The sequence below is a fragment of the Falco naumanni genome, chromosome 8, assembly GCF_017639655.2.
Source record: "Falco naumanni isolate bFalNau1 chromosome 8, bFalNau1.pat, whole genome shotgun sequence".
Lineage (NCBI taxonomy): Eukaryota > Metazoa > Chordata > Aves > Falconiformes > Falconidae > Falco > Falco naumanni.
In genome coordinates, this window is record NC_054061.1 from 5976416 (window position 1) to 5990148 (window position 13733).

Here is a 13733-nt window from a genome sequence, read left to right on the forward strand (position 1 = left end):
CCCCATTTCAGTAATTAACAAAAGGATAAAGCACAAACGCTAGATGCAGAATTGTTCCTACATGCTTCCTAATCAAAGAAAAGAGGCTGCTTAACAGCTACTCACTGGAGATACCGATTCAGCTCTTGCTGGCTGCAACGAGACCAGTGGAAGCGATGAAACGCAGCTTGCACGAGGGGTGCCATGATGCTCCCCAGGCGGACTTCATCCCCACATCTGTTCCCTTGGCCGTCGTGCTCCATGCCTAAACTGCCCCGCACAGGAGAAAGCCAGCACAGTTACATCGCAGGTGTACCCTGAGTGCCCAAGGGCTTGTGCCTCCCAAATGTCATCAGCACTTGACCGCAACAAGCTTCTTAAGTCCCACGACCCTTGTCCACACGAGCAAAGTCATGAGAAATAAGACAGGGTGAGGCTGAAGCTAAAGAGCTAGTCTGTAGTAGCTCCCACGTAGAAGCATTGACCCTTGAGAGCAGTTTCACGTGATTAGCTTAATCCACTTTCAAAATAGACTAAAAATGCCTTCTTTGGACTTCTGTGCACATCCGCATTTGCGAATTACTATGGCTAAACGGATCCATTTCTGGATTAAGGATCTAGTCCACTCTCCAGGAGTATTAACAGAAAATCATTCATTCTCCAATCTGGAGCTATTCAGGAGCTTATCTAACTTCTAAAAAGTCAACCTTAGCTGAATTTGAAGCGATTTACAATTGTAGCCAAGTCTTTTGCATAGAAAAAAAATGACACCACACTGAAAGCTAGTTCAGACCAGGTGCTGTTGTTGCCCAGTAGCAATCCTGCATTGTTTAAATGTGAAACGGCCTGGCAAGTGTTGGGTGCTCTCCAGAAAATTAACCCAAGTTACAGGTATTTTTAAATTTCTTTTTACTTTATTATGAATATGTTTTCTCCTTTCCTTTGTTAGGATCTTATATTGCATTTCTTTACAAGCACTGTTTGATTTACGTGGGCGATAGCTGTCCATAATTTAAACCAAATTAACAGATTGGGGCTGAATGTGATCTGAGGGATTACAAACATTCTTCAGTGGTATCTCTTTTAAGGCCATGTATTCTTTTTAATCCTAATTCAAAAATTCTGGAATCAAATACCGTCTGGGTAACAATTCTATGTCCCTGTCTAATTAAGATATGTTTACAGTGATTTCAATAAACTTTGGCACTTTTTTGTTTAAAGCCCTTAATAATTCTGATACAACAAAGAGAAAAGGGCCTGCAGGCTTTCTTAGGGAAAGCAGAATAGATGAGAACTGTTTGGAAAGAGCCTTTTGGGAACTGCTGTTCTACCAAAGAGAAAATGGGAAATCAGTGGGTGTTCCCTGCACACAGGCAAACTACAACACTCCAGGAGAAAGCAAAGCGCTGGCAACTGCTGCCCGGTCATTGGTTCTAGTCACATCAATGAGTAAAAGGATTGTATTTTTTTATATGAGAGAGATAGAAGAATTGTAACCTCAGTGCTTGGCACCTTGTTTCTATACAGTGTTGTGTCCTTTACCAGCAGTAACATATACAGATTATGTGCTTATTTAATATGGATTGTTTTCAAGAATCATATATTCCACTGACTCAATGAGTTCATATTTCATCATTATGAGTACTTTACATTTCCATCAGGAGACTACAATACATCATTCAATCTACTCTCACAGCAGCCCTGGAAGATATTTTCTTATTAGTTCTTTTTTCCATTTCAAAATACCAAAATATAAAGCTTACTTAAGATCATAAAGAAAATTTTGAGAGAGCTGAGACCTAAAGCCAGAGCTAACCCTGAATATTGTTTCTTAACATAAGTTGCATCTTTCCAACATCATTGGTGTTTGTCAGTCCCAAAGACGTTTTCAGATTAGACACAAGATATCCACGGTTCTACTCACACATGTCCAGTTTCATGAGCCACCACAAATGCAGATGAAAAACCATCTTCATGGTTGAGAGTGCAGCTTCGAACAGGATGACACATTCCAGTGACTGGAGCATAGCCTGTGAGAAATAGCAAGCGTTCCAGAAAACAGACAAGTATGGAAAGGTAATGTGGTGAGAAGCTCTGAGCAAACAGATGTCTTCTGTCGTGACACAAATATAGTTGAAGTGGTCCTCTCAAGAGACCTCTGCCCCGGACATTTAATAGTGTGCTCCCTCATCAATGAAACAGATGAAAACAGCCTGCTGAACAAATTGGAACTATATTCCTGGCTCACCGAGAAAACTGCTGTTACCTCTAGGACCATCGTACAATTGTCTTCTCTTAAGTGCATGAAGCACCAGGGGAAAATGACACCTCATGCTGCTGTGCTACAGCTCACACGGGGCTCGGTGCAGCTCCAGCCCTCAGGGAACGCACGAGCAAAGCCCCAGCGCTGTGCTGACAGCAGGTCTGGCCAGCCCAAAAGGCACGGGGCAGCTCTCAGATTTATCCTCTCCAGTGAACAAACCCAATCAGGCAGAGCCCTGAAAAAAGGAAAAAGTGGACAGCACTTGGCCCTGCTTGTTCCAGCCTTCTTCATAATGATATTTCTTGGCAATCCTGCTGGAACACGGCATCAACTTCAGAGACTCCTTAATTTACAAAACCTATTTTTTAATATTTGGGTGTTTTCAGGACTCTTTACATACACATCCCATTTTCTTGGCTTCATCAACAGCAAGGAAGTGATCCAATAAATAATCCCACCAGTAAGAAAGGATAAAACAATAAGTGAAGCAGTTACAACTGAAAATGGCCCTACGCAGAGCTCCTGGGGAAAGAAAATGTTGATGAAAAGTCAACAAAAGATACACAATTAAACTCTGCATGACTTGCCTTGTTAAGCGACAAATACAAATGCAAAACAAAACCTGATCTGCATCTCACCTTGCATGCCAGATGGACCAAAATCCTGCCGCGTGAGGAAGATCGCGTGGTCATGATACTCCGCGTGCCCAGTGTCAGGTTTCTGTTGCAAGTAGGCCCAGCGACACACGTTCTCCAGGCTTTGTGAAGGGTTCCCAATCTCTATCAGACTCATAGACTGCACATGTGCAGGAAGAAAAAGAAAAAGACAACAATAGCTGTTTATTCAAAGCTTCGGCAATTTTTTTCCAACTTGTTCAGGCACTTGACTAAACACCCCGTTTCCATTACAAGTTTGTTCTTAATAAAGAGACAATTACATTTCAGAGAAAAAAATTTACTGGCTCAAGAAAATAAGAAAACAGCTCAAGTTCACAGTTAGATTAAATGTGGTTTCTTCGTTTAATGAGGTCTAAGTTATACCAAAATAATTAAAAAAAAAGATGTAACAGAAGAAAAATAAAAATATGGACATCTTAATGACAAAACTGATATTGTATTGTGCTGAGTGTTATTATTTCTGTGCCACTCTGGCACCAGTTTGCACCATTGCTTCCAGTCTGGACATACAATTTCTGGATGGAGCCCACGCCCCTGTTGGAACTGCAGCAGCTCTTGGCTGGTGGAGACAAACCCAGCATGGGGACGGGTAATGCCTAATGGTCAAGGGAAGCAAATCGCAACAGCAGCAGCCAGCCAGCACCCTTCATCAGCCACTTCTGACGTGAAACCGAGCTGTTAGGGCTGTTTTGTCAGCCCTTTGAACACTACTGGGTGCTCTGTAAAGGTAAAAACTAAGTGGACTTTTTTCAGCTGTACTTGAATCAGTACTTTCAGAAACGGACTTTCCCAATGACTGCCTTTTAAAGTGCATTCTCTTTATCCCATTCCCTATCTGAAGATCGTTCAGAAGCTAGCCCGCTGTGGTACACCGTTCTCCCTATAAACCGCACGTTACACTGGTGGTGTGCCGACATGGCTTAGCCGACTCAAATGAGCTAACATTAGGTGCAATGCAAAGGACAATTCTCTTGAACAAGAAAGAGAAAGGTATTTTTAAATCCGCTTACTAGATTTACCTCTTTTCAAAACAGTACTTAAGAATTCCCAGCTAATTCAACTTAATACTGCGCATTGCTAAGACTTAAGAAAGCTTGTTGTATGTGGGATGCTATAAAATGTATGACTAATTGACCCATCCCAGGCCTTCCAGGATTTGTAAGAACTACATATGTAAACCCTGGCTTTTCATTTGCAAAAATTGTATTTCCATGACAACACTGTAATCATAACACAAACCACTACAATTTACATGCTATACTGTACTGTAAGCATTTGTCATTCCAAAATACTTAATGTAGAGCAAAACCTAGCCTGGGCCAAAAATAAGAGAAGCAATATAGTTTGTGTTTAAATACAGATGTATTTGACGTGTCCTCTAATTGAGCGCATTCTGAAGTACACGGAGTATTGACTACATGAAAAAGAAAATCCTCAAAGGGTTGTGAAAAAACAACTGGAATTGATAAAAAAGAAAAGAAGTCTGCCAAACCGAGGTCTAATTTTGGCAAAACTGGAATATTACAATCCTGCAAATGTTCAGAAAAACAAATTAATAAACCAAATAGAGGCACAGTTTGGATTCTGATACCACTGTGGAATAAAAAAGTTGTAACATAATCCCATGCTGGATCATACTGCTTCCAGCCATAATTCCCTTGGAAATAACTGTATTTAAATGGTGGGACAGTTGTGGTACCGTTATTGCATCTTCGTATATTTATAAGAACAGACTTAAACAAACTTTGAGTGACTATTACAGGGTAAAATCCTGGCTCTTCAAGCAAAAATCCTATTCAGTTAAATAAGGTTTTACCATTGTTGAGGTCATTAATAACATCCATCAGTGGTAAAACAAAAACAAACAAGCAAACAAACAAAAAACCAATCTACATCATCTCCATGTTGTTCTCATTTCTCCAAAGCTTCACAAAAGAAATCAATCCTTCAAGGACTTCTGTGAGAAATCTTACTGCAAGATTGAAAAAAGCAAAGAATGCTGTAAAATGAAGTTGAGAAATCTCAAGTCACGTGTATCATCTGCTAATAGTTCTTTGTCTCATAATGACCTCCTCCTGTACCTTCTACCAAATGAAAATCACTGCATTGTGTAAGATGCATTGATCAGAAAACAAACAAAAAATACACACTATCAACATGTGTTTTATTTAAGGGTATCCAAATATTTTCAAAGAAATCTCTGCATGATCAGTAAACAAGCACAGAATATAAAAAAGTCATTATTTTCCAAATAACCACTGTTTTACAGCTTTCCTCTGTCATATATCACCTCTTCCCTTCCCACTAAACTGAAACCCTGCGGGTGGACTCCAGCACAGAAGTGAAAGATTAGTCTCTGAATGAACAATGCCGCAGCTCGCAGCACTTTTCTGATGAACAGCAAGTCTGCCAGACCAGCCTGCCGCAGCGCACCCAGCAGCTCCCACCGTCCGGGCATCCCATTGGCATCTGGCATGAGTCAACAACTGGTTTTACCATATACTTAAGTCAATTCCGAGAGCAAAACCACTGGTTTAGTCCAAGAGCATCTCAATGCTTATTTATCAAAACAGTGATTTCAGAGTTTGTCTTCAGGCAAATGGAAGGAGCACCAACTGGTTAATGTGGAGCATTGTGGGGGTTTTTTTTGCCTCCAACACAATGGGGAAAATGAGGAAAATCCCTTTGGCATAAGAGGGGAAACTGAGAATGCACAAGTCTATAAAACATGTTTCAGCTGACGGCTTGACTTCTTTGCCAATGACACAATTTTAGCATCAGAAATGTGGCAAGTAAAATTGAGCCTTACTGCTCTTCTAAGTTGGGAAACAAGGCATCCAGTAGGAAGTAATTATTTTAAGCGTCTATGTGCTACAGATCTAAATAGCAAGTCGAGGTTCTGTGTCAGTGAGGAGGACTTCCAAAGAGTAAGAGGAAAAACTCAGTCTACCTGCTGAGTACTAAAGTCCACTGAGCGCTCAAATCATCTGCCCGCTAATCCCTCATCTTCCTTCACTGTAACGTAGCAGCCTGAAAAGAGAAACCCACTTGATTCACAACAAATTTTGCCCCAAATTCCTACTTTTTGCAATTTGTCGAGGACTTCCGAATCAGAAAGGCTCCAACAGCACTAACAGTGAGTACTGCGTGGCCGGGGAACAGCCACTCTAGGGTCTGAGTCAGCTTCACAATTGCTCTGGTTCAGCCCACGGACCACATCAGCCACAGTCCTCTGCTGATAGTAGGCAGTGGTGTGCACCGGGAAGGAAACTAGAGGAGTGCAAGTATAACGTAGTATTTTCCTCCAAATAACTTCCAAGGCTCCAGTGGTCTTTAGATCAGAGATTTCCTGAGCCAGACACGTCTTTATATTGCATTTTTATTCCCTTTTCCAGCTGCCTCGCCTTCACAGATAAACACTGTCATCCTGCAAGGAAGGAGCTTAGGAAATCATGGGACCAGGCACAGCTTGTTATTAGACAGGGCAGATGTAATATGTTTTGTAAGGATGTTGTCCAAAAAATTTACTCTCATAGAGATATCAGATAACACTTGATATTATTTTCTGTTGGAAGTCAATGGGGAGCTTTCATCAGACTCAGAAAGGCCCAGCCCCTTACCGAATGGATGAAGCGAAAGGAGAAGGAGGAAAAGAGAAGAACTGCGTACAGTAATACGGGCTGTAAGTAAAGGTAAAATCCCTCTTTGTCAGACTGCAAACAGAGAAAGTCTGGGGGCTAGCAGGCTGCATCTGGAGGTGTAGGTGTTACTGTCGGCCAGCAAAGGGCTCGCACTGTCAGGAAGACACAGGTCCTGCAGCTGGCTGGGAGCTCAGACCTGGCTGGGAAGGACCTCTTTCCAAACAGGACAGCAGGCCTGTGGAGAGCATTACTCAGCTGATCAGCAGGAAAACTGCCAATGGAAAGAGAAACTTTCCTTCTCACAGCAAGAAAAGCAAAAAAATCCGTGGGCATTTCAGAGAACTGCTGATGGAAACAGATGGAGATGTCAGCCAAGAAGTGGGAAGGCCTCAGTTGGGAGAACATCCCCCAGGCGAGGAGACACCACACAGGGTTACGAGGACATTCTGCCCTAGAGAACCAGCTGAGATGCTTGCTCTCAGAAATGCAGCATCTACTAAAGCCTTTCCATTTTCTTCTTTTTCGATTCTGCCTTAATTTCTTCTCTACTGCCTTCCTTCTTAGATGGAAGCAGCAGAAAAAACCTAAACAAAAACAGAAGAAAATGGAGTTGCAACTACCATTTGTACAAAGCGGTTGAGCAGGGCAGTAAGAAATGGTTGAAAGTCGTTACTACATAGATCCAGAAGCCTCTGAGCCTTCTTTGCTACGTGCCTTGTCTTTTGGGAAGTTATCTGTGTGATATTCACTTCTCTGTTACAAAGACCATCATTTATGAAGCTGACTGGAAGGTCCTTCAAATACTTGTGGAGGTTGTTTGGCAAGTAAGAAATATGCCGATTTTTTTTCTTTAACAATTTCAAAGCTACTTAGAAGAAAACTGCAAATTTAGTCTATATTCTACCCAAACTTTTCAAGAACGTTCACGTTGCCCATACATGTGAAAGACATACTGGTATCACACACAGAACAGCAGCTTTCCTTGGCCGTTTTATTCATCTGCCATTTGGCTTAACTGGGTACAACTTCGCGATGGTGTTGATGAGCAAGTACTTGAATTAAGTAAGAAATTTAGGCTGGTCAGAAGCTTGCTGGAAAAGGACCTTTCCTAACTCATCCATTAGGTGGTGCTCCAAGAGTACCAACGGAGAAGGCTCTGCTGCTCTTCAGTAGCTCCAGAAGAAGGAGAAATGCGCTTAACTCGCTAGGCTTCAAACCATGGCAGCAAAAGTTGGACCATAGCAATGTGCATATTTGGGAAACAATCTAACATATGACTTTCCCTTCTTGAATGTGTAAAGTCTCTGCAAAACACACTGTTTACATTGCTTCTACTTGGCACTTCTACTGTTTATTGGATATTCGATTAGATCTTACATATTCTTCCCTCATCCTGAACAAGACAAGCAATAAATAAATAAATATAATTATTGAGTGACCATGGCAACCGAACTAACAAAAATAACTCATTCAGCACACTGTCATTTTGCATTCAAAGGATTTGTACAGCTTTCTTATGGCAGCAGTTTGTAAACATTTTTCAGTCTCTAATTCTGTATAAATGTAAGCAGATCAGGAATACAAAGTACTGTTTATCTATCAGCCAGCTCTACAGTCTTCAAGGTCCCAAAAAAAACACACTGGGAAATTATAAGCTTTGAGTCCAATACATAAATAAGCCAATTCAACAATTTACCCAGATAAAACCCAAAAGTGATAGTATCTCCTCTCATCTTTATCCCCACACTAGACATACGAAAACAGTGCAAAAATACGAACAGCAGCCAAAATGCTTTGTAGTATGTAGGTTCTGGCCTTGCAACTTAGCCTGTGCAGAAACGGTTACTGGAGATGGCCAAAGGCTGGGGTCATTTACCAATGTCAGTGGAAGACTAAGACACTCAACTCACATTAGTGACCTTCTAGTACAAGGAGAGGATGGAGAAGGCTCAGGGGGATCTCGTCAATGTATATAAATATCTATTAGGAGGAGAATGAAGATGACTGAGCCAGAGTCTTCTCAGTGGTATCCAGAGAAAGGAAAAGAGGCAATGGGCACAAAATGAAAGATAAGAAATTCCATTTAAATGCAGGAGTGTTACTGTAGTTTTACCGTAAGAGTGGCCAAACATTGGGAAAGGTTGCCCAGAGAGGCTGTGGAGTCTCTGCCTTTGAGGACATTCAAAGGCCAGCTGGGCAAGGTCCCAAGCAACCTGCTCTAGGTGACCTAGCTTTGAGCAGGGAGGTTGGACTAGATGATGCCAGCCGTGCTTCCAAGCACAGCTATTCTATGGCCCTAACGTACAGCTAACATACTCCTTGCATTGCCAGGCACAACTACTCTCAGCCAGTCTTCATGTCTTCTCAGGACAAGCAGAGACAAGGGGAGCACCCATCCCTTTCCCTCCAGTCAGGGTCAACAGCAAAATGTTAAGGATGAACACCAGATTTAAGGGATAAACCTGACTTCTCCTTCCATCCCAGCTGTGTCACCTGTGCCACCCTCTGGGAAACAGAGAGAAAAACCTGGCTCAGACCAAACCACTGTTTTCCATCCTGGCTGAGCAGAGAACATCTTCCCTGCTTGCATCAAGCTTAGACATGAAAAGGTCAGATGGCAGAGATAAAGAGGGCACCATTTTATGAAAAGATCGAAGGTAAAATCTTGTCCCAAATGAATGCAACAGGAGCTCTGCTAATACCTCAGACATAAACAACTGAAAAATCCTTTTCAGCTGAACAGCCCTCTCCTATGAGATTTTAGGCATCCATCCCATACTACCTTCTTCCTGAACTGCCATCTTAAAGCCATTCGGTTTTTCTTCCCTCCCCTAATCTTTCTGAAAGGCCCTCTGCCTTCATGGTCAGGTTCTTCTTTCAAGTTGACCAAGTACAACCACTTGTGCTGGGGCCAGCCTTCGTTCATCGCTAACGTGGGGTTTTGCTCCCTAATGGTTGCCATCCCAGATGCGTGCAGAGCAGACACAGCATCCCTCAGCCCATCCCACCCTGTTCCAGTCGGAATATGGGTGACTCAAGCTGTGCATGTGGCTCCAACGGAGAGTTCAGCGGTGTCCTGCCCTGCCACATTCACATTTCCCAAGAAATAATGCTCAAAAATCCTCAGGTGGCTGTATTTATTGAAACCTCTGTGGTTCCTGCAACAGTCTTTCTGACTTTTTTTTTTCATTAATAACTACCTTAATTACACCCATCCCAGCTAACGCATGTGCTTTTCTCTGCCGCTGTGCAAGGGCAGCTCATCTGCACACAAAGTCACCATTGTTGATGGACAGAGCATGGGGCTGGAGCCAGGAATTTATGAGGTCTTATCCCCAGCCTGCCAGTGGCCTTCTGTGTGGCCTTGGAAAATAACACTTAACGTCTTTAGTTTTTTAGCTGTAAAACGGGAATAATCATATTTATTCATTCACCTCAAAGAGGCGATGAGAGGATTTTATGTAGTGCTCAGGATTTAAATGTTTCCAAACAAAATTCATAATAACCAGTCAGGGTTTTTTTTAATCCATCCTCAGCTCATCTCTTGCCATCTCCTTTGCACTTGGTGATAGTGGTTGCTTTGCTTATTCCCCTGAGTATTCTACAGCTAGCTGGATTACAGAGCCGTTAGAACCAAAATAGGTCTAAATGGAATAATTTGTCCAAACATGGAATTATATCCATCTCAAATGTATCCACAGTTTCCAAAATTTGAAACCAATCTTCCTACTACTGAAGTCAAGAAGGCAGAAGCAAGCCAGCTCATACTTTTCTCATTTGAAGAAAAATACACCACAGGTACCCTGTTTACTTACTTGCAGTATCCCATCACATTAAAAAAGCCTGTGACTTTGGGAGTCAAAGTAATGAAAAGCAGACGAATGCCTGGCAGCTTCTGAAGCCACCACAGACATGGAGCAGCCTTTGCAGAACACTTTCTTTTTTAATAAATGAGCGGGCACCAGCCGGGCATGGTCAAAGCCTTCACATCAGTTGCTCTGGCATGTCAGATAGCATTGTTCATTTTGAAGTGCTAAGAGAAAAGTAGGGAGTCAGGAAAGGGCTGGTAGCTGCAGTCCGCCTACCCCTGCGCACGCTGCCCGCGTCCCAGCCTGGCACGCCTTGGCTGCCGTTCCCTCGCTCCAAGTCCGGAGGCGATAACCTACACAAAGTCCTAATTCAGTAAAACCATGTCAGCTCTTCTGAATTTGCCCCTGAAGTCATTTCAACATGTGATCACCAAGGAACATCTTCCATTTTTTCATCTTATCAGGGCAATTAATGCAATTACTGAAATTATTGAAACTTTTGGATGTACGGTTGCCTGTGTTTGAAAATATTAAAAAAGTACATTTCAAGGAGCAGAGTACCTTCAAGCAAGAACCACTGAAAAGCTGGTTGCTATGCAACCCAAGTATTATTGTCCGTATTATTCTTATCAACAGATGACATATTGTATAAAGTAATATAATCCTCTTTTAAAGAAAACCACACTACAGTAGAAGGCTGTTCAGGGGTGGAGAATTGGCAATAGCTCAGAGTGCTGTCATAAACCTGACGGTGATGGTACATACTTCATCAATTACAGAACCATAATGCAATTATTATGATTATTTAAATGGCACCCTTGATAATATATATAAATTGCCTACAATGAAGCAAATTAATCTGAAGATACCAGCTACATGCTTTCAAAAGAAATGCTTACCCAAACAAAACTGGGAGAATATTTTCATGTTGTGAAGCCAACCAGGCTGCTTCATTCCTGCACTGCCTTAACTTGTACACATGCCCGTCCTTTTATTATGCACTTTGAAGATCTATTCCTAAAAACTGTTAGTGCTGATGTGTGGGACAGTAAAATATTGAAGGCTTTGTTCTAATTCCTCAGAACAGGTTCAGAAAGGAAGAACTACACACCTTTTCTCTCTGTTTTTCCACTGCTAAATAATCCCAACCCTACAAAGAGAAACCTCCTCACCTTCTACTCCCTGGTACTAGTCCTTTGAACAACAGCTTCAAAAACATGAACATAAAAAAAATGTATTCTTATACAGCCAGGGCACGGAGGCCCCCACACCACCATGCAGAGGAGCTCTGAAATGATACCTTTTACATTCATTTTACTTTTTTCAGAAAGCCATAAATTGCCTTTCATGTAAATAAGAATCAGATACAGAAATGCAAGAAAAATTATCTTCATGGTTATTTAGGGCAAGCTTGTGATGCTAGAATTATTCTATTTTATGCCCTGCTGAAACCAGCTGGATAACTCAGGAACTAAAACGTCGTCCACTGCAGATTATGGATCTAGAACCCAGAAGCAGACTACCCACAAGGAGATTACATAGTGCTACCTGCAACTGTGATTTTTGTGATGTGGCCAAAGACCCACCAAGTAGTGAAGGTTTTCATGCTCCACCCACTCTCCTCCCTAAAGAGGATTAATATGAGATTGATAACTTTCAAATTTTCAATGGACAACACTTAAACCTTCACAAAAAAATAAAGATTCTTCAGGTTAAATGAGGTCTACAGTAGTTACAATCTGCCAGCAGAAAAATGGCAGACGTTATCAGAGCTCAGACTGGTGCAGTTCTGTAGAGCTAAAGACGGACACATATAACAATTATGAAATACTTACGAAATAAGGACGGCAAAGAAGTGACTAGCCCATGTGCTAATTCTGCTGGCTGCTACTACTACTTTTATGAGAATGATTAGTCAATCTGCAATCCCTCAAATTGCAGCAATCACAAAGATATTTCAATTATTTTGTAATTTAATGTTAACTACACCATGAACTTTCGATCACAAAATGACAAATGTGACCTTTTTTACCTTTTATTTTAGGACACACATCTGATTAAGCTTATCCCAAGCATGTAACTACATCATCATCTATATCACTGCAGGAAGGGCAGAGATGGATCGGTGTGTTCCCACATGGGGAAGCTCCAGCAGAACAATTCAAACCAAATCCAGTAACCGGTCTCCAGCAAAGTCCAGACTAAAATTCAGACCTCCCTCACTTGTGCCAGGGAGGAAAATTCTTCGCTGGTATCGAGCAGGGTAAACTGGTGAATGTCAGTGGAGCTTCACCACTGACACCATCTGTGCTGGCTCTTCACTGATAGCATTTCAGGAACTTGCATGAACACACACGGAGTCTTGCAGAACCCAGGTTTGTTACATGAACATGCAAATGCCAGCAACTCCAGTCACAGAAAGGTACATCAGATTTTAACACTCTGCTTTGAGCAGCTGGGCATGCTGCTGTATGAGAGCGCACTAAAATTGCATGTCCTTAACCAAAGCATTTGTCAACATAGTCACATCGCCCTGTTCCTGCTTCCATGGAATTTCATGTTAATTTGGCAAAAACAGGACACAGGTACTGAACAGTTCAATACTTTTGAAAACCATTCAGTATTTCATTCCTCTTTACCCAAGTTTCACCTGTAGAGTAACCCCTTCCACAGAAACGGAGAACAAACCCTTGGTGTTCTTAATTACAGACCTGATCTGCAGAGCTCCTGCCTTCTGGCCCCTATCCCACAGAACTCACACCTAACTTTAAGCACATGTGTAGTCCCGTTAATGTTAGGCACAAGTTTAAATGAGTTCTTGGAATAAGGCTGTAGCCCTCAGCATCTTGCAGAACCGCTTTTGTGTTTACTGTCACTTACATACAGTTCTACCACAACACCTTGTGTTTTCTTTAGGAACCAAAATGTTAACTATGTTTCACGGATTATTTCAAACAAATCTGAAAAGATAGACTGCCAGAGCTAAGCAGCAGCTTAAAATGACACAGGGAAAACCCAGAAGAAATTGAAAGTATTTGAAATGTGATGTTCAAAAGATAAACAAATATATGTAAACATAGAAGTTCTTTATATTCATAGACCGGTAAGGACAATGTATGAATTAAAATACAAAGCTGATACATGTCACCAGTAACTACACTGTTCATAAAAGAATGAAGTTCAGAGATATCGATGTCCTCTATTTAAATTATCCTTTACTTACCTTGCCGTGGCTCAGCAGGATTATCCTCACCAAGACAACATTAATGTGAGCACCCAGGGACTCATCATGATAAATTTCATTAACCTGCAAAAGAGTTCAGCACTTTAACCATGGTATTGGCAACAAGGAACTATGAAAGCA

At 41.7% G+C, this 13733-nt stretch overlaps 1 protein-coding gene across 2 annotated transcripts in view; it reads right to left on the reverse strand.

The window, feature by feature from the left end:
• ADAMTS2 (ADAM metallopeptidase with thrombospondin type 1 motif 2) overlaps positions 1 to 13733 on the reverse strand; it is a 261540-nt gene that overhangs the window by 36092 nt on the left and 211715 nt on the right. For both annotated transcript variants that reach the window (XM_040602875.1, XM_040602874.1), the window contains 4 exons: positions 13593 to 13676; positions 2881 to 3037; positions 1904 to 2009; positions 106 to 249 (listed from right to left, as the gene is read on the reverse strand). In XM_040602875.1, the coding sequence (XP_040458809.1) occupies positions 106 to 249; positions 1904 to 2009; positions 2881 to 3037; positions 13593 to 13676 (491 nt within the window). The remainder of the gene's footprint in view (positions 1 to 105; positions 250 to 1903; positions 2010 to 2880; positions 3038 to 13592; positions 13677 to 13733) is intronic.